The sequence below is a fragment of the Mirounga leonina genome, unplaced genomic scaffold (assembly GCF_011800145.1).
Source record: "Mirounga leonina isolate KUSES-001 unplaced genomic scaffold, KU_Mleo_1.0 Mir_117, whole genome shotgun sequence".
NCBI classification, from domain to species: Eukaryota; Metazoa; Chordata; class Mammalia; order Carnivora; family Phocidae; genus Mirounga; species Mirounga leonina.
Window position 1 is genome coordinate 6,627,507 of NW_023270274.1, and position 27,983 is coordinate 6,655,489.

Consider the following 27,983-nt stretch of genomic DNA (forward strand, 5'->3'; position numbering starts at 1 on the left):
TCTGGGGGATCATGACCTGAGCCAAAAGCAGATGCTTAACCGAATGAGCCACCCAGGTGCCCCAACCTCCTGAATTAAAAAAAAAAAAGAGGCTCTGGCCAGGCACTATTCTCCTTAGAAGTCATTACAAGGCCATGGAAGAGCTCACAGGAAAATTTCACTACGGAGAACTTGTAGAGCAAGAGTCTGCAAAGTAAGATAATTTCCCCCAAAGTACTCACACCATCCTCCTAACAAAGAAGCAAATGACTATAGAATGCACTGTGTAAATACTACAGCCAGGAGCCAAATGTGGCTATTACAATTTCTTTTTCCTCACCACATACTTCATACTTTCTATTAGAGAAATGTTCACACAGCTGCAAAATGGACAGAATGGTATTGTGAACGCCCACATGCCCCTCACCAGCTTCAACAATGATCAACTCATGGCTTCCTAACTCCTCTGTACCCTCACCACTTCCCCTCTGCTCCCACACTGGGTGGTTGTTGTTTTTCAAGAGCTTTATTAAGGCATGGGGCGCCTGGGTGGCTCAGTCGTTAGGCGTCTGCCTTCGGCTCATGTCATGATCCCAGGGTCCTGGGATGGAGCTCCACATCCGGCTCCCTGCTCAGCGGGAAGCCTGCTTCTCCCTCTCCCACCCACCCTGCTTGTGTTCCCTCTCTCGCTGTGTCTCTGTCAAATAAATAAATAAAATCTTAAAAAAAAAAATAGTTTTAAGGCATATTTTACATATCACAAAATTCACCCATTTCAAGTGTCCAAATCAGTGATTTCCAGTAACTTTACCAAGTGGTGCAGCCATCACGATAAATCAACTTGTGGACGTGTCCCAATAAGGTCCCTCATGTCCTTTTTCAGTTAATTCCCATTCCCAGCTCCAATCCCAGGCAATCACTACTGAATTTAAATAAAACATAATTTAAAAAGAATAATAAAATAAAATAAAACAGCATTTAAAATTGTTACTTGGTCTCTCCGGTCACATGTGGAGTGCTCAATGGCCACCTATGGCTAGGGGTTGCTGTTTAATACAGAATGTTTCTGTCATGCCAGAACCTTCTACTGAATAGCACTGAGCTAGAATGTACATGATTAGAAATGAAGAGACAGGGGCGCTTGGGTGGCTCAGTCGGCTAAGCATCTGACTCTTGGTTTTGGCTCAGGTCGTGATCTCAGGGTCATGAGATCAAGCCTCATGTTGGGCTCCTCAGGGAGTCTGCTTGAGATTCTCTCCCTCTGCCTCTGCCCCTCATCCCACTCGTGCACACATTCTCTCTCTAAAAATAAATAATTAAAAAAAAATGAAATAGAGAGACAACTATGAAAAACAGAGGAAAATTCAACAGGGTATGTGACAAGTCGGAAGAACAGGCAAACGAAGAGGGCAAAGCGCCTCAGGCGCAAGCTGTCAAGCAGAGGAAATACAAAACTTAAGGTGCAAAGCAAGAGAGGAAGAGACTGTTTATACTTAATAGCCAAGGAAAAAGATGACAAAAAAAACACGAGAAAAACTTCCAAAAGCAGGGTCAGGGCCAGGGAAACACAAAAGTAATCCCTTCCTCTAGCTCCCTGCCAGGCTTTAAAGTGCCACACCCTGGCTTGAAAAAGGAAACCAAGAGAAATACTTCACCATCTTTCCCAGTTAGTCAGCCCTCTCTAACTTGGCAACAACACCAGTATGTTTTTCTCATGATGCTTTGTGCTGCTTAACTTCAAGTGAAATGCACAAACCAGATGTCTGTGAGCACTTTCAGGTCAGAGTCTAAGAGCCAGTCGTGGCCACTCTTAAAGTTTCTCCCACGGACTCGTGTACTCTCAGAAACCCCCGGCAGCAAACTGTTCATTTATTTACTCAAACTGCTACGTGCCAGGTACCCTGCTAGGCACTGGAGACAGAACTGTGAACAAGATAAGCAAGGGCCTTTCCCCCCGGAGGTTTACAGTCTGGCAAATTATGTATTTTGTTGCAAAAGTTTATGAAAACATGCAAATTAAGGAGAGTTAAAAGGAACAACAGCTTATATAAGAAATGACATGAAATTTTTGGGGTGCGTGGATGGCTCAGTTGGTTAAGCGTCTGCCTTTGGCTCAGGTCATGATCCTGGGGTCCTGAGATCGAGTTCCGCATCAGGTGCTCCCTGCTGAGCGGGGAGCCCGCTTCTCCCTCTACCCCTGCTGCTCCCCCTGCCTGTGCTTTCTCACTCAAATAAATAAATAAAATCTTTAAAAAAAAAGAAATGACATGAAATTTTTAACTTGCACCAGACCTTGCCATCTAGAACTCCAGCACAAGCCATTACTATCACTACTTTTTCATATAGCCCCAATCAACACAATTAACTCTGATAACAGTCCAAATGATAGCTTCAACCAGATTCGATGGTCCTCATTTCACTCTAAAACACACAACCAAGTTTGAAGGTACTTCATAATTTGCAGTTCCATCCCCGGAATGGAAGGTTTTTCTGCGCTCTCATTATAATTAAACACAGCCTCTTTCCTTCCTAACCTAAAAATGCTCCAAGAGATACATACCTTATTGTTCTCATGATCTCCACTCACAGCGATGGGATACATAACGTATTTTCCTCCCTGGTCCTCATTTGGGGCACATTCCGCTAGGCCATCCGGATCGTGTTCTGCTCCAAAGTTGTGTCCCAATTCATGAGTTGTTACCAGGTCAGCTTCCTTAAAGGATCATGCAAAGTAAACATTATGACTTAATATCCAACCGTCAGCTGCTGTGGCCAACTAGGCCCTGCTTTTCTTAAATGAGGTCCTGATTAATGCGACCAACAACAGAATAGCAGTAGGACTGTGGGAGTTGGGAGTGTCACGATTGAAGGGCCCAACACAGTGGGATAAAAAACCAACACCAACTATAACGTCATAGCCAAACTACCAGTGTATCAGAAACTAGTATTTCCTATCAATATCCATTCTCCTCTTCTTCCTTCCTTAAAAAATCCTAATCCTGCTCAGGTTGCCAATATACTCTGTTAAAATAGCCACCTTCCCATATTTCTTTGAAGGTAGGTCAGTCACATGACTGATTCTGTCCAGTGAGATATAAACAGAAGCCAGTGGGTGGGACTCCAGAGGTTCTTTTTATAAGGGACAGATGAGGCTCTGTCCTCCTTCCTGCAGCACGAACAGAACCACCTTGTGAGCAGAGGATAAGCATGAGGACAAAGGCCTGTGCTCAAAGGGGCTGAGTAAAAACTGGGAGGATCCTCGCTCCCTGAGAGCATCACTAAGCTGCTGCAGCACCCACGGATGCTATCCATGACCCTGCTGTTGACTGAACCAAACACACCTCTTATTTAAGTCGCTGTGTTGGATTTTCAGTCGCATGGATTTGCTGGAATGTGCCTAACATATTCCTAATGGATATACCTGGGCAAAAACAAGATCCTAAAATCTTCTAGAGGAAAAAAACAGGTCACATACAAAGGATAAAAAATCAGAATGACTTCAGATTCTAACGGTAACACAAAATACTAGAAGACAATGGAGCGATGTCTGCAAATGCTGAGAAAATTTAATTATCAATCAAGTTTAAGAGAAGGTTAAACACAATTACAGATATGCAAAAATCTCAATTTGCCTCTCATGTACCCTTTTCTTAGGAAGCTCCTGGAAAATAGCTACACCAAAATGATGGTATAAATCAAGAAAAAGAACAGGGGCGTCTGGGTGGCTCAGTCAGTTAAGCATCTGCCTTCAGCTCAGGTCATGATCCAAGAGTCCCATTATCAAGCCCTGCATCGGGCTCCCTGCTTGGCGGGGAGTCTGCATCTCCCTCTGACCTTCCCCTCTCCCTCCCCTCTCAAGTGCTCTCTCCCTCTCACTTGCTCTCTCAAATAAATAAATGGAAGGAAGGAAGGAAGGAAGGATGAAAGGAAGGGAGGGAGGGAAGGAAGGAAGCAAGCAAGCAAGCAAGCAAGCAAGCAAGGACTGACAGACGGACGGACATGAAGTCCAGGAAATGAGGGAGTTTGGGGAGGTCTTCAAATGACAGCTACATTGCAGGACTGGGAGCCAAGTAGTCTGCAGAGAAACCACAGGATGAAGGGCTCCAGGAGGGGTGTCTTCAGGAAAAACAATGACCCTGATGGGTCTCAAAAGAAATCTCACAGGTAGCTTTTTATCTTTTTCTTTATATTTTTTATTTTCACATTTCCCACCAAAACACATGTTATTTTTTTAGGCAGAAACAAAAGTACGCATTACTTTTTTTAAAGATACCTACATAAATATATACAACTGAGGTTCTACTACAATAAACTCAAAATCTATCCTTTTAAAAAATAAGAGAACATACCTTTGTAAGGATGGTTTTACCATAATTTTTTGTGCTGGTCAATCCACTATTCAAATAGATATTTTTCTTTCCAATTGGACTATAATAAGCTAGAGGACAAAGAAAATAGAGACAAATTGCTTATTTAATACAGGATTACAATACAATCTAATCAGTCTGCCATTCTCACATAACCACACAACAAATGGAAGACTTACCCTTTGGGCAAATGCCTCCATGACTGTTTGCTCTGGGAGAACCAACATAAGCTAACCCAAGAGTTCCCATATCAAAATCTTGATAGGTGAAAAGATGTGCCAGGCAGACTTTAGATGCTTCTTCGGCTATATCAAAGCTAAATTGCTTTAAGAAAAAAAGTACTCTTAATTAGACTAACAATTGCATCAGACTAAAAGATGTTTCAGCAGACACTGGAAAATACCACATGACTGACTGCAGCTCTACATCAGCAACCACAAAACTGCAGCACTGTGCTCCTTACATACAATTTTCACCCACCTACATAGGTAAGAAGTGGAGTACCATCGAGTCGGGGAGGGGGATGGGATAGGGAAGAACTTGGGAGCTTCTTACAGCAATTCAAAACCAAGAGGGCTGGTTGAAGCCATGCAGCCTGGTCCTGGAGACATGCCAATTCTGGAAGTCTCAGGGCTTGACTACTCCTTCCAGGGGATGTCGGCACCTAATACCAAACAGATCCCTCTAAAGTATTTCAAGGACTCTATTTGGTTTTGTATGTATTTTTTTTTTTTTAAGTTTATTTTTAGTAACCTCTACACCCAACATGGGGCTCGGTATCACAACCCTAAGATCAAGAGTTGCATGCTCTTCCGACTGAGCCAACAAAAACACCTAGGGTTTTTGTTTTAACTTTGCGTTGGTTTTCCAGCCTCCAGAACCGTGAAAAATACATTTCTGCTGTTTAAGCCACCAGTCTGCAGTGCTTTGTTACTGGCACTCCTAATCCTTGCCGAGCCTCTTGAGAAGTGAACGGTGCTGCCTCAAGCTCTGGTGGGGAAGTGGGTCACCGCAGAGACGGCAAGTGGAGTACTGAACACATGCAGCACTCTATGCATCTCAACCTGGAAAAAGAGCTGGTAATATCCTTTAACTCCACTCAAGCTTTGAAAACTTAATTTTTGCCCCGTGAGACTGATGAGCCACACTGTACATGGACTAACCCATGGAAACCACTAGATAAATAAATGTTATAAGCTGTGAATTTTCGGGAACTTGTTAGAGCAGCCACAGGAAACCAATACACCTACTAACATATTAAAAGATCACTATCACTTCACAGAAGGTGATTTTACAACAAAGCGATCACATACACAAACTCAAGACACTAAAATATGTGGCAAAAAGGATCAATCATACCCAGTCGAGGCAAGAATCATATGGCATAGAATGTTTTAGGCTATCTTCAGATTACCAGAATACAGTCACAAAGATTTTTAAATCCTGTAGAAAACTTCCACATCTTCAAGTTATATTTCTACTAATACATTTTCATACTGTTTGACAATTACTGACCTAACAGATCTACTGATAAGTTTCAAAGAAACCTGAACAAAATGGTGTGCAAAAAATGTTTATATTGAGTATACATTTTCTAAAGTCCCAATACTTCAACTAGATTCTCAAAGATATTAAGATCAAGAAGTACCACTTTCTAGCATTTTTCATTTTCACAACTTTTTGGCCCGTCTTGCTGTCTGCCCTGCTCCAGGGATGAGGTCACTGCTGCATCAGCTGGGGTGGGCTGCTCCTGGTTTTCAATGACCTTTCTCAGTGCGCCCCTTCATTGATGCAGACACGCCCCATGTACTAGAAACCACAAAGGGCACTAACAGCATCATGTCTGGGACTCCACCACCTACCTCTAGCAACATCTTCACATCCCAAGCATCCTTTTCTTCATTCGGGTAACTTTTTGCCATGTTATAGTGCCTTTCACCAGGTTTCACCTCTTGTGGAGACTTGAGAATGCGGATCTATACTTAAAGAGACAATATACTTAGAACACTTCAGAAAAAAGTCACAAGACTAAAATAATACTGCACTGTTTTAGCTATTCAAAATAAGATCATCTACCATTCTAGAAAAAATGTTTTAAAACCAAAATTCCGTAAAATTCTTCAGCTCTAATATTCATTTAAAAACAAACTGAGGAGCATATGCTATGGAAAACATGTATGTCAATGACTTATCAATTTATAAATGTACTCCTAAACTCTTATTTCCTCTACATTTAGTTTGACAAAATGAGAACCTGGGTTCCCTGAGCCTAAAATATTCACTCCAACTATAGTCAATGATTCAGAGACACAGAACAATTAGATGTCTGTCACTGCACCCCGTAGAAATAAAAGATTATAAAGAACAGGGGCTTTTCCTTGTACATACAGTAAAAATTCATGTTAATCCTGCTTTAATAAAAAGGGAACAAAGGCTTTCCTCCGAAGGAGATGAAACGTTATCGACCGGTGAGGGTGTTTAGGGCAAAGAACAAAGCCAGGCTCAGCTCAGCCCTTTCTAGCCTCTCCGCTGGCTAGACCTGCCTGGAGGGGTGTAATCTGGGCTGCTCTGCCACCACGTGGCAGGCTCACAGGGGAGGGCTCTGTGGCTTTGGTGGCGGGTGGTCAAGATCAATTCTGGGATGAAACAAAAGCCCACTGTGATTGTACCTCTAAATCACACCATCTAATCCATTATCATTATTATAAAGCTGGTATTTCAATCTCCTACACTGCACCTATTTTTCCAAGTGGTTCCAACTTCTTAAGGCAAAACGGAGTTTTATTTATTGGGCCCCTAAAATCTGAACATGATGCAGCTATTTTAGACAAGTGAGGCAGCTTTCTATGTACCACAATGGAACAATCACCAACATATTCGCAAAATGAAAAAGCAAGGTGCAAAAGAGTAGAGCATACCACCATGTGTCAAATACACACATATACATACACATGCTATGCATGCACAAAATCTCTGGGACAATACTTATGAAACTTGTGACATGGATGTCTCTGGGGAAAGGGACTGGTTTGACAGAGGTTGAAGAGACTTACTTTTCACTGGCTTTTGTACCATGTGTATATATTACCTATTCAAGTAATAACTTAAAAGAAAATGCAAAACAGTAAAAGAGAATGGAAAAGGGAAAAATAATTCTCTTAGTTTCATACAAGTACTATAAAAGTTTAACATTTATATAGTATGATGCATGATTTCAGAAGTTTTGTTTCTTAATCTCTAAATTCTATACTACAGAACCTATAAGAATATGGTTAATTTAGTACAAAAAGCCTGGAAGAAACAAGAGATAATAATTTACATATTAAGTATCTGTCCAAAGCAATACCCAACTTCAGACGTCTTTTTAATTAGTCTTATCAATTTCAAACAATGTTTACTATGAGATATAACTAAGATGACATCAATACACCATTACTGGATGTGCTCTATCCACAGATTAGAAGAAACCAGAAAATTCTGGGGAAAAGAGATCTACTGGTTCTATATGCATAAATGCCTTACAAATGTACACAGTATTTCTGAGTAAATTTTCTAAGGTTTCAACAATATGTGCCAACATTCTAACTAAAGACATAAAGCATAATCAAAAAAAGTGAAACAATGAAGGGGATAAAAACAACATAAATTCAGAGAAAGATGAGATCACAGCAGCCTAAAAAGGCTTTCTGCCTATAATAAGCCTAAGAACAAAAGACTTCACAATCTGTAAATAATTCAAAAACACTATACAATTTATCAGATAAAAATCACTGGCATCTGAAAATTTGTAAGATTAGAGTCGCAGATCAGTTTTTGGGTTCTGAATACAAGTGACAAATATCTGCATCACATCACTCAGCAGAGTAATAAAAGCCACATCCACATCCATTGGTAAATACCTGCTCTATCTGTATTCCATAACCTTTAAAACCCGCATTGTCCCATGAAGTGTTCCGATAGATGTCATCCACTCGGTCAATAAGCTCTATCTGTGTTTATAAAAGAGTGAGAGAAAGACATGTATTACCACTCTGCAACATAATATAAATTTTGCAGGGATTAAAATGGTCAGTTTAGAGAAAATACCACTGTACAAGTTTCCACCAATCACAAAACTAGCATTAAGATGTTATTCTTTGTCATTGATCACACTAACAAAACAATTATTCCTAGTCTCAAACTTAAGAGTATTATTATTAGAATCAAGAAGTGGTACAGTTCATCTCAAATTTTAGGTGATCAATTGCATATGAACCAAAATATCAAGTAACAGGCTTCTAAAAAACTGCCATTTCAATCAACTATAATAATGAAAGTTAAAAGTCAACCAGTGTACCTAAAATTTGCCCTTCTAAGAAGCAGTCCATCTCCACTCCATCTCTCGGCAAGAACCTCAGAACCCTTCCTCAGAAAAAGGTGAAGGGCAGTAACAGATGCTGCTCAACCTACCCCCGGCCCTCACTGGACAAAGTCCAGCACCAAGGACTGGGCAGAGAGAAAGAGGAGTGAGCTTCCACCGGACGGTCCCCCTTTCTTCTGTCCTCTGCTTTCGGATGGCAGGTGAGGTAGACAGAGAATACTGGGTTGGGGGGAGGAGGAACAAGGGTGACTCCAACTACGTAAGAACATAATACTCATTACCCATCTCTTCCTCAGACTATTCTACTGTTCATAAAATGGCTAGATGAGGCTTGTTGTAGCAACCGTGAAGCACATTAGAAATCTAAAAACTGTTCTTTGCTTATAGTAAGTGTAAAACTAAGAAATGCAACTGTTAAGACTGGACCTCTCATTATATTCATATTTGTGGTGTAATGAACAAAAAAGTAAATTAAGACCCCTTAATACAAACCCATATTAAGAAACTTTTTCAAGAAAGAATCTCTCTTACTTAGGAACAAGAACTGCAGTGACTTCACACACTACTCCTACTACCCTCATAATAAATTCTTTCACTTGACACTGGAAGGGTAGGGAAAGAAGGGTGAGGGAGGGTATGAATAAAACAGAGAGAACGGAAAAAGCAAGGCAATGAGAAAGGCGTCTTTTGGGGCCTACACTCTTGATTCATGAATAGCTGCATTCTCTTTTATTCCCTCAACAACATTTTGTCAGTGCCAAGTTATCATGACGAATGAGATCATACTAACAAAAAATGTCCATGAAATGGGATTCCCTTGGCTTTTCAAATTATAATATAAAGGCTCAAAATACCCAGTGTCAATACTTCTGTAATCTTTCCTTTGAATCTTTGCCCTATAGTTAGTTATGACCATGAAAGTCCCATCTACTCCACGAAGTTATATTCCAACAATTAGCTATTTTAAACAAAAACCAAACTGACCATCTTCTCTGAAATATACATATAAACAGAGAATACACAAAGGTTCAGACAAATACTTTTTTTCCCCACTCTGGAGCACCCATCCATCCATATGTCATTGCTATTTTCAAAGAGATCACTTGAATAAAGAAGGGAGGCCTATGTTACGAACTCTCCCTAAACATTAATATGTATAAGAATTCTAATGTGCAGAAAATATTAGTTCAAGGGCATAACGGCTTTTCAAAAATTTGACACTAGAATCTCTACAGAGTAATTTAAGAACCTCAGAGAGCTCCCCATTATTTTAGGAAATAAGAGAGCAACTGGAACAGATCTCATTTCATTACATTTCACACCATAGCAGTCTTCTCTTAAATGGAATTTGCCTACCTACCTTGATTTTTGTGTCCAGTGACCTGATCCAGTATCAGATACTTACTAAGTAATTTGTAGTTGTACTCTCTTCCCCTCTGCCCATGTATCTGTAAAAGCGATGATCTGCTACCACCAACAATTTACACGTGTTCTTCATGGGATTAGGGTCAGCTCTTCTCTTCACTCGATGAACAAGCTCTAATATGAATTTGTATGCACTATTAAATCAAAATTCATCAAAACAAGGAGTTTTTTTATAGTAACACTTTAAATCTAGCATATTTTTGAAACAAACATTATTTGAGCTTAGTATCCTTAAAGATATCTTCAACCAAAAAACAATTTGGAGGAAGACAGAAAAGTAAAAAGTAGTATGAGGTTTTAAAATCTTAGAATTCAAAACCAAGGAAAAGGGCCTCCTTAATTTTTAAAATAAGGAAACTCTAAAAAAGTACTTTGTAAAACAATCATCTAATCTATTGTTGGGCTATGAAACTGTCATTTTCTTCTAGAAGTTTACAAATTAAGCAAAGTAGTGGTAAAACTATGAAGATAATCAGACATTAAAAATGAGTTTATGGTAATAGGTCATTTTTCTTATCAAACACCCAATTGAGAATTTATTTATACACTAAAATGTTAGTCATATTTTCTAAGTTTTCAAAAATGAGGATAGTAAAGTATTTCTCCAAGATGGTTAGGTTTTTAAATGACCCTAGAGTGATCTGTCCTGGGGCGCCAGACTGGCAGAGTCAGTAGAGCAGGCGACTCTTACTCTCAGGGCTGTGAGTTCAAGCCCGACATTGGGTGTGGAGATTACTTTAAAAATAAAATCTTTGGAGTGTCTGGACGGCTCAGTCAGTTAAGCGTCTGACTTTGGCTCAGGTCATGATCTGAGTCCTGCGATGGGAGTTCTGCGTTGCGGAAAGTCTGCTTGTCCCTCTCTCTCCCTCTCCCCCTCCCAACTCGTGCTTTCTCTCTCTCTCTCAAACACATAAAATCTTAAAAATTTAGAAATCTTAAATAAATATTATTTGTGTAAATATATATAAAGTGATCTTTCCCAAGACTTTTCCAAAGATTATAAACTTTTCCAAAGATTGTTTTCAACAGTACTTATTATTTTGTCATTTCTAAATATCCCAAACAAAAAATTTTTCCCACCTCTCCACATCCACTTAAACACTATGTATTATCAATCCTTCTTTGATATTTACAAAAAAAATTTCTCTCAGATTACACAATTTCCCTTTTCTGTAGACTTTTTCCAATCTTTATTGTCACCATTATTTTCTAGTGTTTTCAGTTCTTACATTATAGGCAAAAGAATTAAAGAAATTTCTGAATAAAACTCTATTTTCAAGCCAAATTCTATAATTACTAATCAAATTAACAACCACCCCTACTGAAGACAGCCATAACGCTTGTTTCTTATTTGAAATATATTTTTAAGTCTTACCATCAGGTGGCTCTCTGTCTACCAGCCCTTTTGGAAGCAACTCTTTATTATCCGCCTTTATATAACCACACACTTTTGGAGACTGTAGACGTGAAACATTCTTGATATCTTCAGATTTATAAACTAAAATTCTTTTGTCTTTAGTATCATTAATTAGTCTCCAAAGTGGCTAAAACAGAAAACATACATAATTGAGATGCAAAATATAAGAATTCCTAAATACTCGATTCTTACAACATCCTTTGCTTTTTTTTTTTAGATTTTATTTATTTATTTGACAGAGAGAGACAGTGAGAGAGGGAACACAAGCAGGGGGAGTGGGAGATGGAGAAGCAGGCTTCCTGCGGAGCAGGGAGCCTGATGTGGGGCTCGATCCCAGGACCCTGGGATCACGACCTGAGCCGAAGGCAGATGCTTAACGACTGAGCCACCCAGGCGCCCCATCATCCTTTGCTTTTAGATAACATTCATTTAAGTAAATGGACTAGTCATTTTATCAAAAAAAAAATCATTTCAGGGGCACCTGGGTAACTCAGCCGGTTAAGCATCTGCTTCGGCACAGGTCATGATCCCAGGGTCCTGGGATTGAGCCCCGCATTGGGCTCCCTGCTCAGCGGGGAGCCTGCTTCTCCCTCTCCCTCTGCTCCTCCCCGCCCACCCCACTAGCGCTCTCAGGCTGTCTCAAATAAATAAAATCTTATAAATAAATCATTTCAATTTTTCTCAGTTTCTATGCTGGTAAATAAACACATGGGTTATTCACCCTTTGGTTTTATATGTATATGAAAAAAGTGTTATTTTGTACAAATTATGATACATTTTAAAAGATCCAGAAAAGGAAATGCATAACCTTTTCCATCACTCAAAAACATTTATGTAACGCCTGCTGCACACCAACCCCACTCCAGGTGACGACCTACAGCAACAAATGGGAGATGAGCCTTCTGGCCCTGTATGCTTCTCATTCCTGTTTCCTTAGTATCTTCTTGCCGTGAATATCTTATACACAGGAGAAAAGACTGAAAACTTGCAGCAATGTGCCTAAAACTCATTCTCTCTTTCAGGGAAAGCACTTTAAAAAAATAATCTTCACTTCCCCTATTGCAAGGTCACAGTAAATCAGAACGAACATATTTGAAAGGTTACCCAATTCAAGAACCAAGTTCCTAAAAGGATGGTGATCTTATCCAAACTAGGCAGCTTGTGAGGAAAGTACAAAAAAAACATTGTATATACACACACACACACTTATATTTTATATATATATGGATATATGAAATCATCCCTCCATATCCATCATGGAAATGAAAATCTAAACCACAAGGACACAATTTCACATCCACCAGGATGGCTGGAATCAAAGATAGGTAATGGCAGGTACTGGTGAGGATGTGGAGAAGTCAGAAGCCTCATATACTATGGAATGTAAAATGGTGAGAATGTGGAGTACAGCCACCACAGAAAACAGTCTGGCAGTTCCTCAAAAGGTTAAAAATAGAGTTACCATATGACCCAGAAATTCCACTCCTGGTATAAACCCAAGAGAATTGAAAATACACGCTCACACAGAAACTTGTTCACCAATGTTGACAGCAGCATTATCCGTAATAGGAAAAAAAGTGAAAACCACCCAAATGTCCAACTGATGAATAAGCACAATGTGGCATATGCATAAAACAGAATATTATTTGGCAATAAAAAGAAATGAAGTGCTGACATAGGTTACAACGTGGATGAACCTTAAAAGCATTTTTTTTTTTTTAAAGATTTTGTTTATTTATGTGACACAGAGAGACACAGCGAGAGAGGGAACACAAGCGGGGGAGTGGGAGAGGGAGAAGCAGGCCTCCCGCGGAGCAGGGAGCCCGATGTGGGGCTCGATCCCGGGACCTTGGGATCATGACCTGAGCCGAAGGCAGGCGCTTAACCGACTGAGCCACCCAGGCGCCCCAACCTTAAAAGCATTCTAAGAGAAAGAAGCCAGTCATAAAAGACTACATCTTATGATTCCATTTATATGATGATCAAGCAAATCTACAGAGACCGTGGATCAGTGGTTTCCTAGGGCTAGGGGATTTGGGAGCAAAGGGTGGTGGGCTGCTAAAGGGTATGGTATTTCTTTTGGGGGTGATGAAAATGTTCTAAAATTGATGGTGGTGATGACTTCCATAACTCTAGGATACACTAAAACTCAATGAATTACATACTTCAACAAGTGAACTGTAGAGTATGTGAATTTTATCTCAATAAAGCTGTTAAATATAGTTGACTCTCCCACAATGCTGGGGTTAGAGGAACTGACCCCCCCATGCAGTTGAAAACCCATCACATGTAACTTTGGTGCCCCCCAAACAAATACTAATAGCCTACTGTTAACCAGAAGTCTTACCAACAACATTCACAGTCAATTCACATATTTTGTACATTAGATGTATTATATACTATTTTCTTACAATAATACCTAACTTCTTTATTTTTTCAGTATTTCTAGGCTACGTGGTTCATCTGCGAGTTTTTTCAAATTGTTGCAAATCTCCAAAAATCTTTCAATACATCTACTGAAAAAGATCTGCATATAAGTGGACCCATGTAGTTCAAAATCCAGGTTGTTCAAAGGTCAAATGTATGTGTGTGGATCTTCTTTCATAATCCACGTATGAGGTAGATTTAAGAAACAATGAGCTGCAGAGCTAGCAGAAACCTCAGAAAGTTACCTAACCAACCCCATTTGGCCTACGAATAGGAAAAGAGAAAAATGTTTTCTTTTGGATCAACCATTTCTAAATTCAGATTAAGAGTTTCCTGATGTAGTCAGTCAGACACAGAAAAAGAGAGCAGGATTTGGGATCAGAAATACCCAGGTTCAAACCTCAACTGTACCTGCATTGTGTGCCTTCAACAAGTAACTTATCTGAAGATAACTTTTTTCATTGGGTAAAGTACTGATACACCTATCTTGAAGATAATGTAAAATAATGAATCCAGTTATATATTAAGATTTCAAGATAAAAGTAGTTACTATTACTCCTAGTAAAAGCAAATCCTATTTTCACCATTATTAACAAGTTGCCAGAAAAAAGTCATCTGATGAATAACTAAATAAGAGGCAAGAACCTCTTGGACCCTAAATTGGGGGTGGGGGTGGAGGGGAATCTATGAAGGAGATTTTGAGGATGACTGGAGATTTTGACTATGCGTTTTTAAATAATATTACAGAATTATTTTTGTTTACTCAGGTGTGTTACTGTTATTGTGGCTATGTAGAAGAATACCTTTACTGTTAGGAGATGCACACTAAAGCACTCAGGGGTGGAGTCATGATGTCTGAAACTTATTTTCGAAGGATTCAGGGGGGGGAAAAGAAACAATAAAGCAAACATGGTATTATGCTACCAGTTAATGAAGGGTTACAGGGTATTCTATAATCCTTCTGTAAATGTGAACATTTTCAAAGCAAAAAGGTGGGGAGAAAAAAATCATAATTAAAGCTTAACCTAGGCTTATTTATATAAATAGCAAGCTTTGGTAATAAAATCAGTAATGGCTTATAGTGAGGGGCGCCCGGGTGGCTCAGTTGTTAAGCGTCTGCCTTCGGCTCAGGTCATGGTCCCAGGGTCCTGGGATCAAGCCCCGCATCGGGCTGCCCGCTCAGCGGGAGCCTGCTTCTCCCTCTCCCACTCCCCCTGCTTGTGTTCCCTCTCTCGCTTTGTCTCTGTCAAATAAATAAATAAAATCTTAAAAAAAAAAAAAAAAGGTTTAATAGTGAAGTGTTAAAAATAAGATATATACATTTTCCTGTTGACTCTTAGACATAAGGTCTAAGATTTTAAAATTTTTATACCTAAGTGCAGATAAGAATTATGCAATAAATTAAAAAATTACCATTGTATAAACCACTTTTTCTATTAAAAGATTACTAATCTCATGCAGAAGTCCTTCAATAAACCTGCTGAGTTTACTTTTAAGTGAACATCTCACAATAAAATATTAATTATATCCATTTTTGTACTTAGTGAGATAGGGAGATATGGTTGGAAACAGAATTGCTAATTCTCCCCAAGGAATTATTTAGAAAAGTGAGGAATCTGAGGAAATTTAACTTGGATCCTACATGTACACATTTTGAATTAAAAAACAGATTCTTCTAAGGAAATAAGCAGAAACAACACTGAGCATTCCCTACACTGTTTTATCTTTCTGAGCACAAGACAAGAGGATCTTTCCCAGCCTCCTTTGCAGGCAGGTCAGAAACAAGAGTTCCAGTCCCACCTGGGTGGAAGTGCTGTAGCCACTTCCAAGTCCGGCCCTTAGAAACCGCTGTGGGCTTCTCTGGCTCCGTTTCCCATCCGTGGCAACCTCAAACGATATGTGTCCAGACATCAAAGCTACAAGCTACAAGGTGGAGAAGGACCACCCGACCCACGTCCACCTCAGTGAGAGAAAGGAATGAACATGTGCAGCTGCTCAGTTGCAGGAGCAGCTAATGTGAAACCCTGGTACAGCCTACAGAGTTTCCTACCCTGAGACTATATGCACGCACCAAAGGTGTGCCCAGGCTGTTCACCATAGCACTTTTTTTAAAGATTTTAATTTGACAGAGAGAATGCGCGTGCATGCATGCACACAAGCAGGGGGAACGGCAGAGGAAGAGGGAGAAGCAGGCTTGGGAGCCTAACCCTGGGCCCAATCCCAGGACTCCGGGATCATGACCTGAGCTGAAGGCAGGCACTTAACTGACTGAGCCACCCAGGTGCCCCTGTAGCATTTTTTATTTCAAAAATTGGAAACAAAAAAAATGAACCTCAATGGGAGATTGGTTTAATAAATGGTACCATGTTTCAAGGAACCAACAGGCAAGCATTTATTAAAAACCCTAATTTAGGGGCACCTGGATGGCTCAGGTCATGATCTCAAGGTCCTGGGATCGAGCCCCGTGTCCGGCTCCCTGCTCAGCAGAAAACCTGCTTCTCCCTCTCCCTCTGCCTGCCGCTCCCCCTGCCTGTGTGCTGTCAAACAAAATATTTTTTAAAAACCCAATTTAGATCTTCATTTATTAATATGGAAAAATATTCATAATTATAGTTAAATTTTTAAAAATGCATTATAGTATATGCTAACTAAACTGAATTCAAATAAAAAATTAAACAAAAAATACAAGGGTGCCTGGGTGGCTCAATTGGTTGAGTGGCTGCCTTCGGCTCAGGTCATGATCCCGGGCTCTGGAATCCAGTCCCGTGTCCAGCTCCCCGCTCAGCGGGGAGTCTGTTTCTCCCTCTCCCCTGGCCCCTCCCCGTCGCTTGTGCTCTCTCTCTCTCGCTCTCACTCTCGCCCCCTCAGATAAATAATCTTTTTAAAAAAATGCATGATAACAAACTGTACATACTGTATGGTCCTAATGTTAGAGGAAAAAGTCCGTACAACCACTTATTTGTGTATACATGTACAGAAAAAAATTTGGAAGGATACTCATCAAAATGTTAACAGTAGTTCTATCTCCCAGTAGTTAGATTTTAGATATTCTATTTTCTGAAAATTTCAGGGAGTATTTTTAAAATAACGGTACTTTTAAAAAACGAACTAGCTAAAAGATTAAGCAAATTTAAGACTTAATTGATTTGCCTATTTTGGAGTACATGCTCATTTAATTTGTGCTAATTTTCTGACTCTGGTAAGCTAGACTCCCCACAACATTGACATTAGATAGACTACATACTAGCCAGACCAAAATAGATCGCAAGGCCAGAGACAGACATTTCTCTTTCACAATGATGGACAAATGACTAGTGGCCATACAGTCTGGATGTTATTAAAAGTTATAGTATTTATAGCACCAGCATGCGGTCTTAACCCAATCAGCACTCAGATACACATGAAACTTTCATTCTGACCAACCTTAATTGCTGTTTTCCCACAGGTGCTCTGTTTTGGTGATGTCACTACTACCCAGAGTAGTCTCATCTTCCTAGAAACAGAAGCACTTCAATCCACAAATCTGTGGCAAACATTTTGTTTTCTGGACTAGTATCAGACACATGGTTATATATCGTTCTTGGTTTCTACTGCTAGTACTTCAGTGGAAGAGTGGCCAGAGCCTGAGTTTCCTAGTTTCCTCTTTTAACTTCTCAGACTACAAACTCTCACCTTTTATTGCTCTTGTATTTCCTGAGCGTCTAGGAGGGAACGGGAGAAAGAAGACCTGACTTTTGTCTTTGAGAACATTTACACTTATAGGAGGATTATCAGAGAAAGAATTAAAGAATGAATCAGGAAAGAAAGTTTTCTCTTCCCATTATCCACTCCACACATGCAACTTTCTCTCAATCATGGCACTTAGAAATACAGGGTGTATCTTATGACAGCCTCTCAGACATGTAAAAAATATTACCTTTTTTTTTTTTTTTTTATAAAAAAATCATCTACTTCACTGGTAAAAACTTTAGACACAAGGAAAAAAAGAAGTATAGTTAAAGACCTTTGTCTTCTTAAAACTGGTAAACGGTTTTAACAGCTCCCCCCCTAAAAAAAAAGTACATATAGATTTACCTCTATATTATATTCTGCCCCATCTGTGTTGATTCTTATTGTAATATCATCATCTCCTATGTGGGCTAGAACTCTAGAGTCAGGCTCACCTTAAGAGAAAAAAAAAAATTCCATCATTAAGAAATACTTATATCAAAAAATAAACTATGCACTACTGTCAGTAAAAATCAATCAGGTCCTTCATCAGAGTGGAATTTGCCTAGGTACTATAGAAATCTACCACAAAGAAACACAGGCCCCAGCAAAAAGCAAGATATTCACACTCCTAAAGAGTAGCCTCAACTCATTTGAAACCTTTCTCTTTCCCTCAATCCTCCTGTAAGAATTACCTAGAGTGTGTTATAGAGCAAAACCAAAAACAAACGTGTACATGTCCTTCCGAAATAACTTCACCTATTATAAGTTAAGAAAGAACTAAGAGGAGGGCGCCTGGGTGGCTCAGCTGGTTAAGCATCCAACTCTTAATTTCAGCCCAGGTCATGATCTCAGTTGTGAGATCAAGCCCCCCATAGGCTCTGTGCTAGGTGTGCAGCCTGCTTAGGATTCTCTCTCTCCCTCTGCACCCCCACTCCCCCCCCAAAAAAGAGAAAGAGAGAAAGAAAGAAAGAGAAAGAAAAAACAAACAAAAGAACAAAGAGGAGGCAGAAAGCATGATCTGGAATACACAGGGCTTGAATTGCACTATTTGCAGATTTTAATGCCATTTCTTTTTTCTGCAGAGGAAGTTCCAGAAGTAAGCCTCAATTGTTCATTTGATATACTGTCTTAAATAAATAACGGAATCCTAAAGTCAATTATTTTATCTCCTAGCTTCCCTGTTTAAAATCTCATAAGGGAAGCCTACAATCCTTCCCTGGAGACAAGAGGAAGTTAAATTCTTATCAACTGGGAGAAAATTCATTTTAATCATTAAAATAGACAATTAGTATACATGCTAAGATAATCCCCATCTCCTCCTGTCTGAATGTTCCTCTTTCCAAATTTATATAACTCAGATAAAACAAAGAATAGCACTTCTTTGACATCCCTTTTTCCTCCCACCAAGAAATATGCAATCAAACTAGATCTGGATACCTAACACCCGAAGACACAAAGGCAAACAAACAAGTCCATACTAACCAACCACATGTCCGCTGAAGAAATCCTGCCATTTGACGGTGTACTCACTTTCATCTTTACCATCTACCACCACGACTTTGAAATTTTGGGAAAAGCGCTCAGTACTTGATGTCAGGTATAATTTAAAATGCCTAAAGAAAGAATGCATCCATATTTTACTCTAAGCACATAAAATTTTCACATAAAATTTTACTCTAAGCACATAAAATTAAACTTACTTAAAAAATAAGTTGACAGAGAGCTGACATTAATAAAACACTATGCAAGTTATAACTACTGTTTTACTAGGTACTCAGCATTATATCACCTATAAAGACGAATAGACAAAAAAAAAATTTTTTTTTTTTTACAAATTTCTTTAGCTATAAGAATTTGGCAAACCAAAAAAAAGACCAGATTGGGGCCGGGGGGGAGATTCAAACAGCTTATGCGTTCATCTTTCCTGGAGACCGTGAAGAATAAGGAAACACACGTGGATAATTTAAGTTGGAATCCTGCTTGTCTGAAAAATTTATCAAAGACTGGTATTATTAGATATGACTTATTGAATACCTATTCTGCACTAAACTCTGCTTACATTGTCTCCACTTCACACAGTAAATACTGCTGGCTGGAGGTCAATCAATATACTCAAGATTACACAGCTAGTAAATGATGAAATTGGAAACTGAACTTCCTTTATTTCAAAAGCCTGTACGGGCTGCCTCTACCAATCAAGCTGGTCTTATTGCTGTGCAAAATTAATAATTGCTACTTTCTATATTTAAAAGCACTCATGCTTTTTTTCTCCTTCTAAAGAGAACTTATCCTGAAAAAAATTAATCCACAATTCCTATGAGGAAAATAAATATAAGGTATCCAACACAGACATTAAAATACATACTCCAGCTCTTTAGTTGGCTTGATATTCTTTTGTTTTCTACCAGTTTCAGTCCTGACATAAAATCTGTGTATGGTGAGCAAGAATTTTTCAATTATTATTTACCCTTTCAATGTGCCCATGAACACCAAAGATAAAGGTATGTTTTTCATCTCAACCACAGGAACAAATTTTGTCAGCCGTGGGACTGAAACTATGAAATGTTACTTCCCCATGGGTTTGTCCTAAGTCTAAACTGCCAGAAAGAATCTAGACTAGGACTGTCTCCATAGCAACAAATATTTTTAACTTTTTGAGCATAACAAGGTAATTTTAGTTCTCTTGTGGTTTTTTAATGGTCAAAGAGAAAGACAATAGAACATTATTTCAAAAATCCTTAGAACATCTTCTCCTGTTCACCTAAAACCTATCTTCCCACACATTCACAGCTACAATTTTTTTGTTATGCTGACGACTTTGCTTAAAAAAAAAAAAACAAAGCATCCCTATTCTAAATGCACTATTCAGCTTCAGAGCCCTTTAGGAGTCTTAATATTACTTTTACTTAACATTCTTTCTAGAAAAATCACTGAATTTGCACTTTGTTTTCTACGCTAAGAATCTGCTCTTCTATAAAGATAAGGACCAACAGATGGTAAAATTCCTGTTTTCTGATTTTCCAATCTTCACCTTTGGTCAGAATTTATATTTTACTTTATCTTACCAAAATTATGTGAAGTCATGTACTTATAGACTTCCTTTAGCATTTTCATTTATCTGAGTTTTGATTTAAGGATTTACAGTAACTACAAACTAGTGTTAATCCGCCTGAATTGACAATATTTCCTTTTTGTATATATTACACACTGTCTAATTAAATGTCACCATATATAGTTACCAATTTATTTTCTTATGATGAGAACTTTTAAGATCTACTCTCTTGGGGCGCCTGGGTGGCTCAGTCGTTAAGCATCTGCCTTCGGCTCAGGTCATGATCCCAGGGTTCTGGGATCGAGCCCTGCATCGGGCTCCCTACTCTGTGGGAAGCCTGCTTCTCCATCTCCCACTCCCTCTGCTTGTGTTCCCTCTCTTGCTGTGTCTCTCTCTGTCAAATAAATAAATAAATAAATAAAATAAATCTACTCTCTTACTAAATTTCACATATGCAATACAATATTAACTATAGTCACCATACTGTACATTACAACCCCATGACTTATTTATGACTGGAAGTTTGCACCTCATGTCTATTTTTAATGGTCCATTTAGCTGGATATGTATCACTTCCATTTCTTTTTTTTTAAAGATTTTATTTATTTATTTGAGAGAGAGAGAATGAGAGAGAACACATGAGAGGGGATAGGGTCAGAGGGCAAAGGAGACTCCCTGCCGAGCAGGGAGCCCGATGCGGGACTCGATCCAGGGACTCGATCCAGGGACTCCAGGATCATGACCTGAGCCGAAGGCAGTCGCTTAACCAACTGAGCCACCCAGGCGCCCCTGTATCACTTCCATTTCTTTACTAGTTCTATCCCTCTTCAAATAATTTGAGATATTTCACTTTTAAGAGAAATATCTAAATCCTTTTTTAAAGGTGCAACATTAAAAAAAAAAAGTAACATTATCAAAAAGTATTAAAACAATATTTTTAACTTTTTCATTACTTTAGAATAATAGTATTTCTTGATTTATAAAACAGAGGAAATGTTAACTTCTTGGCAAATTTCAGGTTTTTTCTTTATAAAATTACTTTTTAACTTCTCATACAATTTCTCAGTGTTTCCATGCTTTTCAACTGCTATTATAATAATCATATACAAATTTAATTTTATGACCTTGGTTTAAATTACCTTGCCTTCCACTACTGTCTAAAACCAGAAAATCTAATCATTTACAATTACCATTAACTAATGAGCAGCTTCACATTGGTAAGTTCGGCCCTATATAAACTGATCATTTCAAATATCCCACTTCGTTTTCTTTTAACACAGCGTAACAGAAAGGGCCTTGGAGTCTGACAAACCTAGCTCAAATCCTGTTTCCACCACTTACTCATGGCCTTAATCTCTGAATCTAAGTATCTTGATCTACAAATGAAAATAATACCATAATGCCACCTACTAATAACTGAATAGTTTTCAGGGTTAAATAAACTATTTTAAAGTACCTGATCCAAAGTTCTCCTACACAGTTAGATACATTTCCATTTAAACACTTAAGATGGGGACGCCTGGGTGGCTCAGTTGGTTAAGCACCTAGCTTTGGCTCAGGACATGATCCCAGACTTCTGGGATTAAGCCCCAAGTCACCTCTGGCTCCCTGCTCAGTGGGGAGTCTGCTCCCTCACCCTCTGCCTCCGCTCCACTCCCAGCTTCTGCTCCCTCTCACTCTCTCAAATAAATAAAATCTTGAAAAAAAAAACAACCCTTAAGATGGAAACCCTGTAAAATAAATTACAAATCTCCCTGCTTCTTTACACAGAGAGATAATATGTAGATATTGTTGAACATTTTCTTAAAGAACCAATGTCATCTATGAGACCTGAAAGAGAGGAATGTGTGAGGTTATGAGAGTATTTCCCCCCATAGAAAAGACTCTACGAGCCACCTCAAACCTAACTTAAAAAAAAAAAACCGAGAAAGCTAAATTTTGAGTTCTTATTTTGCAGTTTTCCCCTTATCCTTTGCTCCTAATTTATCTCTTAATACTATACCCGCTCCTGGAATGCCTGACTGGCTCAGTCGGTTAAGCGGCTGCCTTCGGCTCAGGTCGTGATCCCAGGGTCCTGGGATCAAGTCCTTTATCGGGCTCCCTGCTCGGTGGGGAGCCTGCTTCTTGATCTGCCTGCCTCTCCCCCTGCTTGTGCTCTCTCTAACAAACAAATAAATAAAATCTTTAAAAAAAAAAATACTATATCCGCTCCTTCACCAAAATCCCTATCTGCACAGCAGAAACAGCACAGGCTTGTATTCAAATCCTTTATCTTCCATTCACTAGCTGAGTGACCTTGAGCAAGTTACTCAACCTCTCTGAGTCTCAATTTTTTTCCCCAAAAGCAGAGTAACAAAAACTTTGTGGAGCACAGTGAGAATTAGAGACAGCATGTGCAAAGTGCCTCCTCAAGTAAATTACACAAAATAAGTAGCAGATAGACTATGATTATTATTATCATCACTGTTCAAATTGGCTATAGGTCTGGAAGCTGGATAACCAATATGACAATATTTTGACATGAACTCTGACAGAAATTATTCAAAAATAATCTAAGAATGATGGCAATAACTAAAAAAAAATACCAAAAAGATACTGTAAAATATATCTGCATAAAATATCAGTTACACATATGATAAATATACTAAGCATGACCACAGTTCAGGATCCAAATAAACCAATCAGAAAAATGGTAAAAGGATACGAAAAGGGAGACACAGAAAAATAAATCACTTATAAACACGTGAAAAGATGCTCAATTTCACACAAAATGAAAATCAAGACAAATATGAGACACCATCCCCTTTCACAGGGACAAAAATTAAGGGCTGATAAAACCTATTGCCAAGGACAACAGGAAACAGGTAAGCTCATACACTGCTGCTAGAAGAATAAATTGGGCTAATGTCTTTAGGAAGAAATATGGTAACATCTGTAAACATTTATAGTATGTATACCCTTGACTCATTCTCCTTTCAGGAATGTATCCTGTAAAAATACCTAGACAGAGTATATTCACAAAGATATTTATTGGAGCACTGTTTGCTATAGAAAACAAAAATCACTTCGGTTAAACGATATGTATTTATAAGTTATTAGCCAACAAATCGTTACAATTCTATGCAACAGGAATATTTATACAGCTTTTAAAAAGGAGGTATATATACTTATCTATATTACCTACATGTACACAGATCTACATGCAAAAAATATGCATTAAAATCTTTTAGAGGTTAATTTGGGAAACCTCTCTAGGTCAGCGAAGTTTGAGGAGAAGCGAAAATTTCTTATACCCTCCATAGTTTGCTTTTTAAACCAAGTTTATGTATTACTTTCTTTTTAAAAAGTATTTCTTGGGGGGCGCCTGGGCGGCTCAGTTAAGCATCTGCTTTCAGTTCAGGTCATGATCCCAGGGTCCTGGAATCAAGCCCCACATCAGGCATCTGCTTTCAGCTCAGGTCATGATTCCAGGGTCCTGGGATCGAGCCCCACATTGGGCTCCCTGCTCAGCAGAGAGTCTGCTTCTCCCTCTGCCCCTCCCCCTGCTCATTCTCTCTTTCTCTCAATAAATAAAATCTTAAAAAAATAAAAAAGATTATAAAAAATAAAAACAGGCCTTCCCCATTTGTTGGGGAAGGCCTAACCTACAAATTCAGAGTGATTCAGTCCATTTACACCTCTCATTGTGTTTTGATATTAGTAAAGCTCCCTAAAAAGACTTCAGAAAGAGGCCTGCAATTATCTAACAGATTTATATCTGCAAAACATAAGAGAAAGCAAAAGAAAAGAAAGAAAAGACCACATCAATTTATGCCACAATGTAAGAGGAACTCAATATACACAGAGCACTGATTTCTCTATCCAGCTTACCACAAGGCTGTGGGGTCCTGAACAAATCCTTGATCTCTAAACCTCAGTGTCTTCACATATAAAATGAAGATAATATTTAGTACACAGTTGATGGTTCTAAAGTAGCATACAATATTTTAAGGTATCATAAATCATGCAATTAATTAAAATCCTTTGTTAGAATCCCACAAACATTATTACCATCATTAATACCTTTGGAATACCCATTTGCTTGTTTTTAATAATCATCACTATGAATTTTAGAATAAGCAATAAGTAATATAAGAATTATGACTGTAATTATATCAATTACAAATTTTTAAAAGGTAACTTCCTAAGACTCCAGTAAACACCCTTATTTTTCTACTTTTGCCAAACTAAGTCCCCCATTGCCCCAATATTTTTTTATAAATAGTTCAAATTACCTTTTCAAAGCTGAAAAAGTCAGTAGTGTTTCTAAATGTGTTGAGGCCTGTAGATCCCTTTTTCTTACTGAGTGCTGTTGGATATTGGATAAAGAGAGGATATCGTAGTCTGAGAGTAAAGAATCAAGCTTTTCTGAAACGAAGGTAAAAAGGTTATTAACACCTAAACTTACTAATCAATTTTAATATCACTAAAATGACAAGGTCTGACAACAAACTCTTTCTGACATAACGCATTTTGAAGTGCTAAGCACAACCTATGAAGCGTTCTTGCCAAAACAGATAAATAAAAAGCAAAAAAAAAAAACAAACCACAAATTAAACCTGAATTTAATCAAGACCTAACTTCCAGTTTTTAAGACATAAAGGGATTAGACTGCCAAATTAACTAACAACCTTAGGAAGCAATCAGCCACATCCAGAATGTCAGAATTCCTACAGAATAAATGACCCAATTTCTTCAGGAAATAAATGGTATGGGAAAGAAGGGACAGGCAGAGACATAATACAGTGGTCCTCTCTTATCTGAGGTTTCAAGTTCCGAGGTTTCAGTTACCTGAGGTCAGCTGTGGTCTGTCAGGAGGTCAGTATACATGAGCCTAACACCAGGTCAAAATGCCTACATCATTCACTTCACTTCACCTCAACATGTATGCAGTTTATCATCTCACAGCATCACAAGAAGGGTAAGTACAGTAAAATAAGATCTGAGGAGGGGGGCGCCTGGCTGGTTCAGTCGGTAGAGCATGCAACTCTTGATCTTGGAGTTGTGAGTTCAAGCCCCACGTTGGGCAGAGAGCTCACTTAAAAAAAAAAGATTTTGGGAGAGACCACATGTGACTTTTATTACAGTCTATTGTTATAATTGTTCTGTTTTATTATTACTGTTGTTAATCTCTTGTTATGCCTAATTTAGAAATAAACTTTACCGTAGGTAGGTATGTACAGGAAAAACATTCCGTCATAGGGTTCAATACTATCCACAGTTTCAGGCATCCACTGGGGGTCTTGGAACGTATCCCCCCACAGATAAGCAGGGACTACTCTAGACAAGAACACAGCAAGCAAGCCAATGTGTGAACCTTTTTGGATCCTACATCAAACAATCAACCTGGAAAGATATTTGTGACAATTGGGGAATCTGAACATGAGTTCATATTCATACTAGATACTAATAATTTTGCTATCTCAGAGTGTCATATTACATTATCAGCTAAATTCTAAATTCAAGGCATTTCTGGCTTGCCTGTTTAGAATTTCTAAGATGAAGGTGACCAACTTGACCTGACCACTGCTAGGCTGGGCTACATCAATTCCTTATCAATTGATGTGTAGTATGAAAGAGGAACAAATGAACAAAAGTATTAATGGCCTGAGCGAACAGAAAGTAAATCTTTACAGAGAAATTACATATTCCAAATTAAAGAGCAAAAGAGTGGTAATATCCCAAACACTGCTGCCCCCACAGACACAGAATGATCAATCCACTGGACATTAGAAGTGATATGACCAAACTAATCCCTGAAAAAAAACCAACATTAATTATTTTACCCGATTGACTTGGAACCCAAGAAAAGCAAACATGTGCCGCCCTAAAGATAAAACAAAATGTTTTTATTTGGTACAGAGCAAAAGTAAACACTATAAAGGATATGATACCCATTAAGTCACTTTTCATCAGCAACTCTGCTGCCTCTTCCAAAATCAGGAGGATTTTTGGAAGAGAATTTTGGTGACTGAAATCTCTGTAGAAACTGTCTAAAAATATTTGAGCTGATGCTTTCCTTTTCTCTCAACAAATATCACTACAGAAGCAATGGTATTCAAAATCATTCCACTGGACTTAGAATGTCCTTAAAATATAGCACCAGGAGCTTAAAATACAAGTATATTGTTCCTGAGTTTACAATATGCCCACAAGACCACTTTTAAAAGAACTGACCCAGTACTCTTCTCCTGCCTCTTCTCCCTCTTCTTCACTCACCAATTCATTAATTCACTATTATATGCCAGGCTCTGGTCTCAGTACTGATATAGCATTAAATAGAGCAAAGTCCTTGCCTACTGCAGCACTCGTTTTAGTGTGGGAGAGACAATGCACAATATAGGTCAGTGCTATGGACATTAAAGCAGAACAGCAAAGACAGGGAGTAGGCAGGGCCCGTTTATAAAGAGTGGTCAAAAGAAAGATGCTTCACTGTTACACAATATTTAGGCAAACCTGAAGAAAACAAGAGGTAAGCATGATGTTATATGATGAAAGTAAATTTCATCAAAGTCCATCCAAATCAGGGCACCTGGGTGGCTCAGGCGGATAAGCTACCGACTCTTGATTTCGGCTCAGGTCATGATCTCAGGCTCATGAGAGCCTGTGTGGGGCTCTGCGCTCAGTGGGGAGTCTGTTTCTCTCTTTCTCCCTCTGCCCCTCCCCCAATGTGCACATGCTTGCTCTAAAATAAATGCAAAAAATCTTAAAAAAAAAAAACCCATCCAAGTCTCTAACTCAAGATAATATTAAATAGAGTGGCAGCAAAGTTGACATCTGTTGGGTACCACTCGTTTTCCATCAACAAAACGTCCTTTAAAATTTAATCCGTAGAAAGGCTGTTTGAAAAGGCATCAGTCACTTTTATGGCAATAGATGGTCCTTGGTGATTTGGCCTTGTTAATTACAAGGCTTAGCCGCACCAATGAAAAACCTTCAAGCAGCTTACCATTTATTCAACTTTTTTTTTTTTAATGTAGGCTCCACGCCCAACGTGGGTCTCCAACTCATGGGCCCAAGATCAAGATTCACATGCTCTACCGACTGAGCCAGCCAGGTGTCCCTATTCAACAATTTTCGAGTGTGTGTTTCCTACAAGACACCTTGCTGGGTGTTTTATTATGTAATCTGTACAAACATACCTGATGTAGTATCCCCTTTTTACAGACGAAGAAACAAGCTCAGGGAGAAGTACATCACAAAGCT

General features: G+C 38.7%; 1 protein-coding gene across 4 annotated transcripts in view; it reads right to left on the reverse strand.

The window, feature by feature from the left end:
• LOC118007302 (disintegrin and metalloproteinase domain-containing protein 17-like) overlaps window positions 1-27,983 on the reverse strand; it is a 51,242-nt gene that overhangs the window by 14,972 nt on the left and 8,287 nt on the right. Inside the window, exons 1-11 of one of the 4 annotated variants that reach the window (XM_035000331.1) lie at window positions 25,013-25,098; window positions 24,609-24,658; window positions 19,169-19,299; window positions 18,050-18,138; window positions 11,507-11,675; window positions 10,112-10,245; window positions 8,246-8,335; window positions 6,209-6,322; window positions 4,526-4,670; window positions 4,329-4,417; window positions 2,540-2,692 (exon numbers count right to left, since the gene is read on the reverse strand). In XM_035000331.1, the coding sequence (XP_034856222.1) occupies window positions 2,540-2,692; window positions 4,329-4,417; window positions 4,526-4,670; window positions 6,209-6,322; window positions 8,246-8,335; window positions 10,112-10,204 (684 nt within the window). In that variant the 5' untranslated portion in view covers window positions 10,205-10,245; window positions 11,507-11,675; window positions 18,050-18,138; ... (1 more) ...; window positions 24,609-24,658; window positions 25,013-25,098. Of the gene's footprint in view, window positions 1-2,539; window positions 2,693-4,328; window positions 4,418-4,525; window positions 4,671-6,208; window positions 6,328-8,245; window positions 8,336-10,111; window positions 10,266-11,506; window positions 11,676-18,049; window positions 18,139-19,168; window positions 19,300-24,608; window positions 24,659-25,012; window positions 25,146-27,983 lie in introns of those variants that run through there. The other 3 variants (XM_035000329.1, XM_035000330.1, XM_035000332.1) reach the window with 3 other exon arrangements.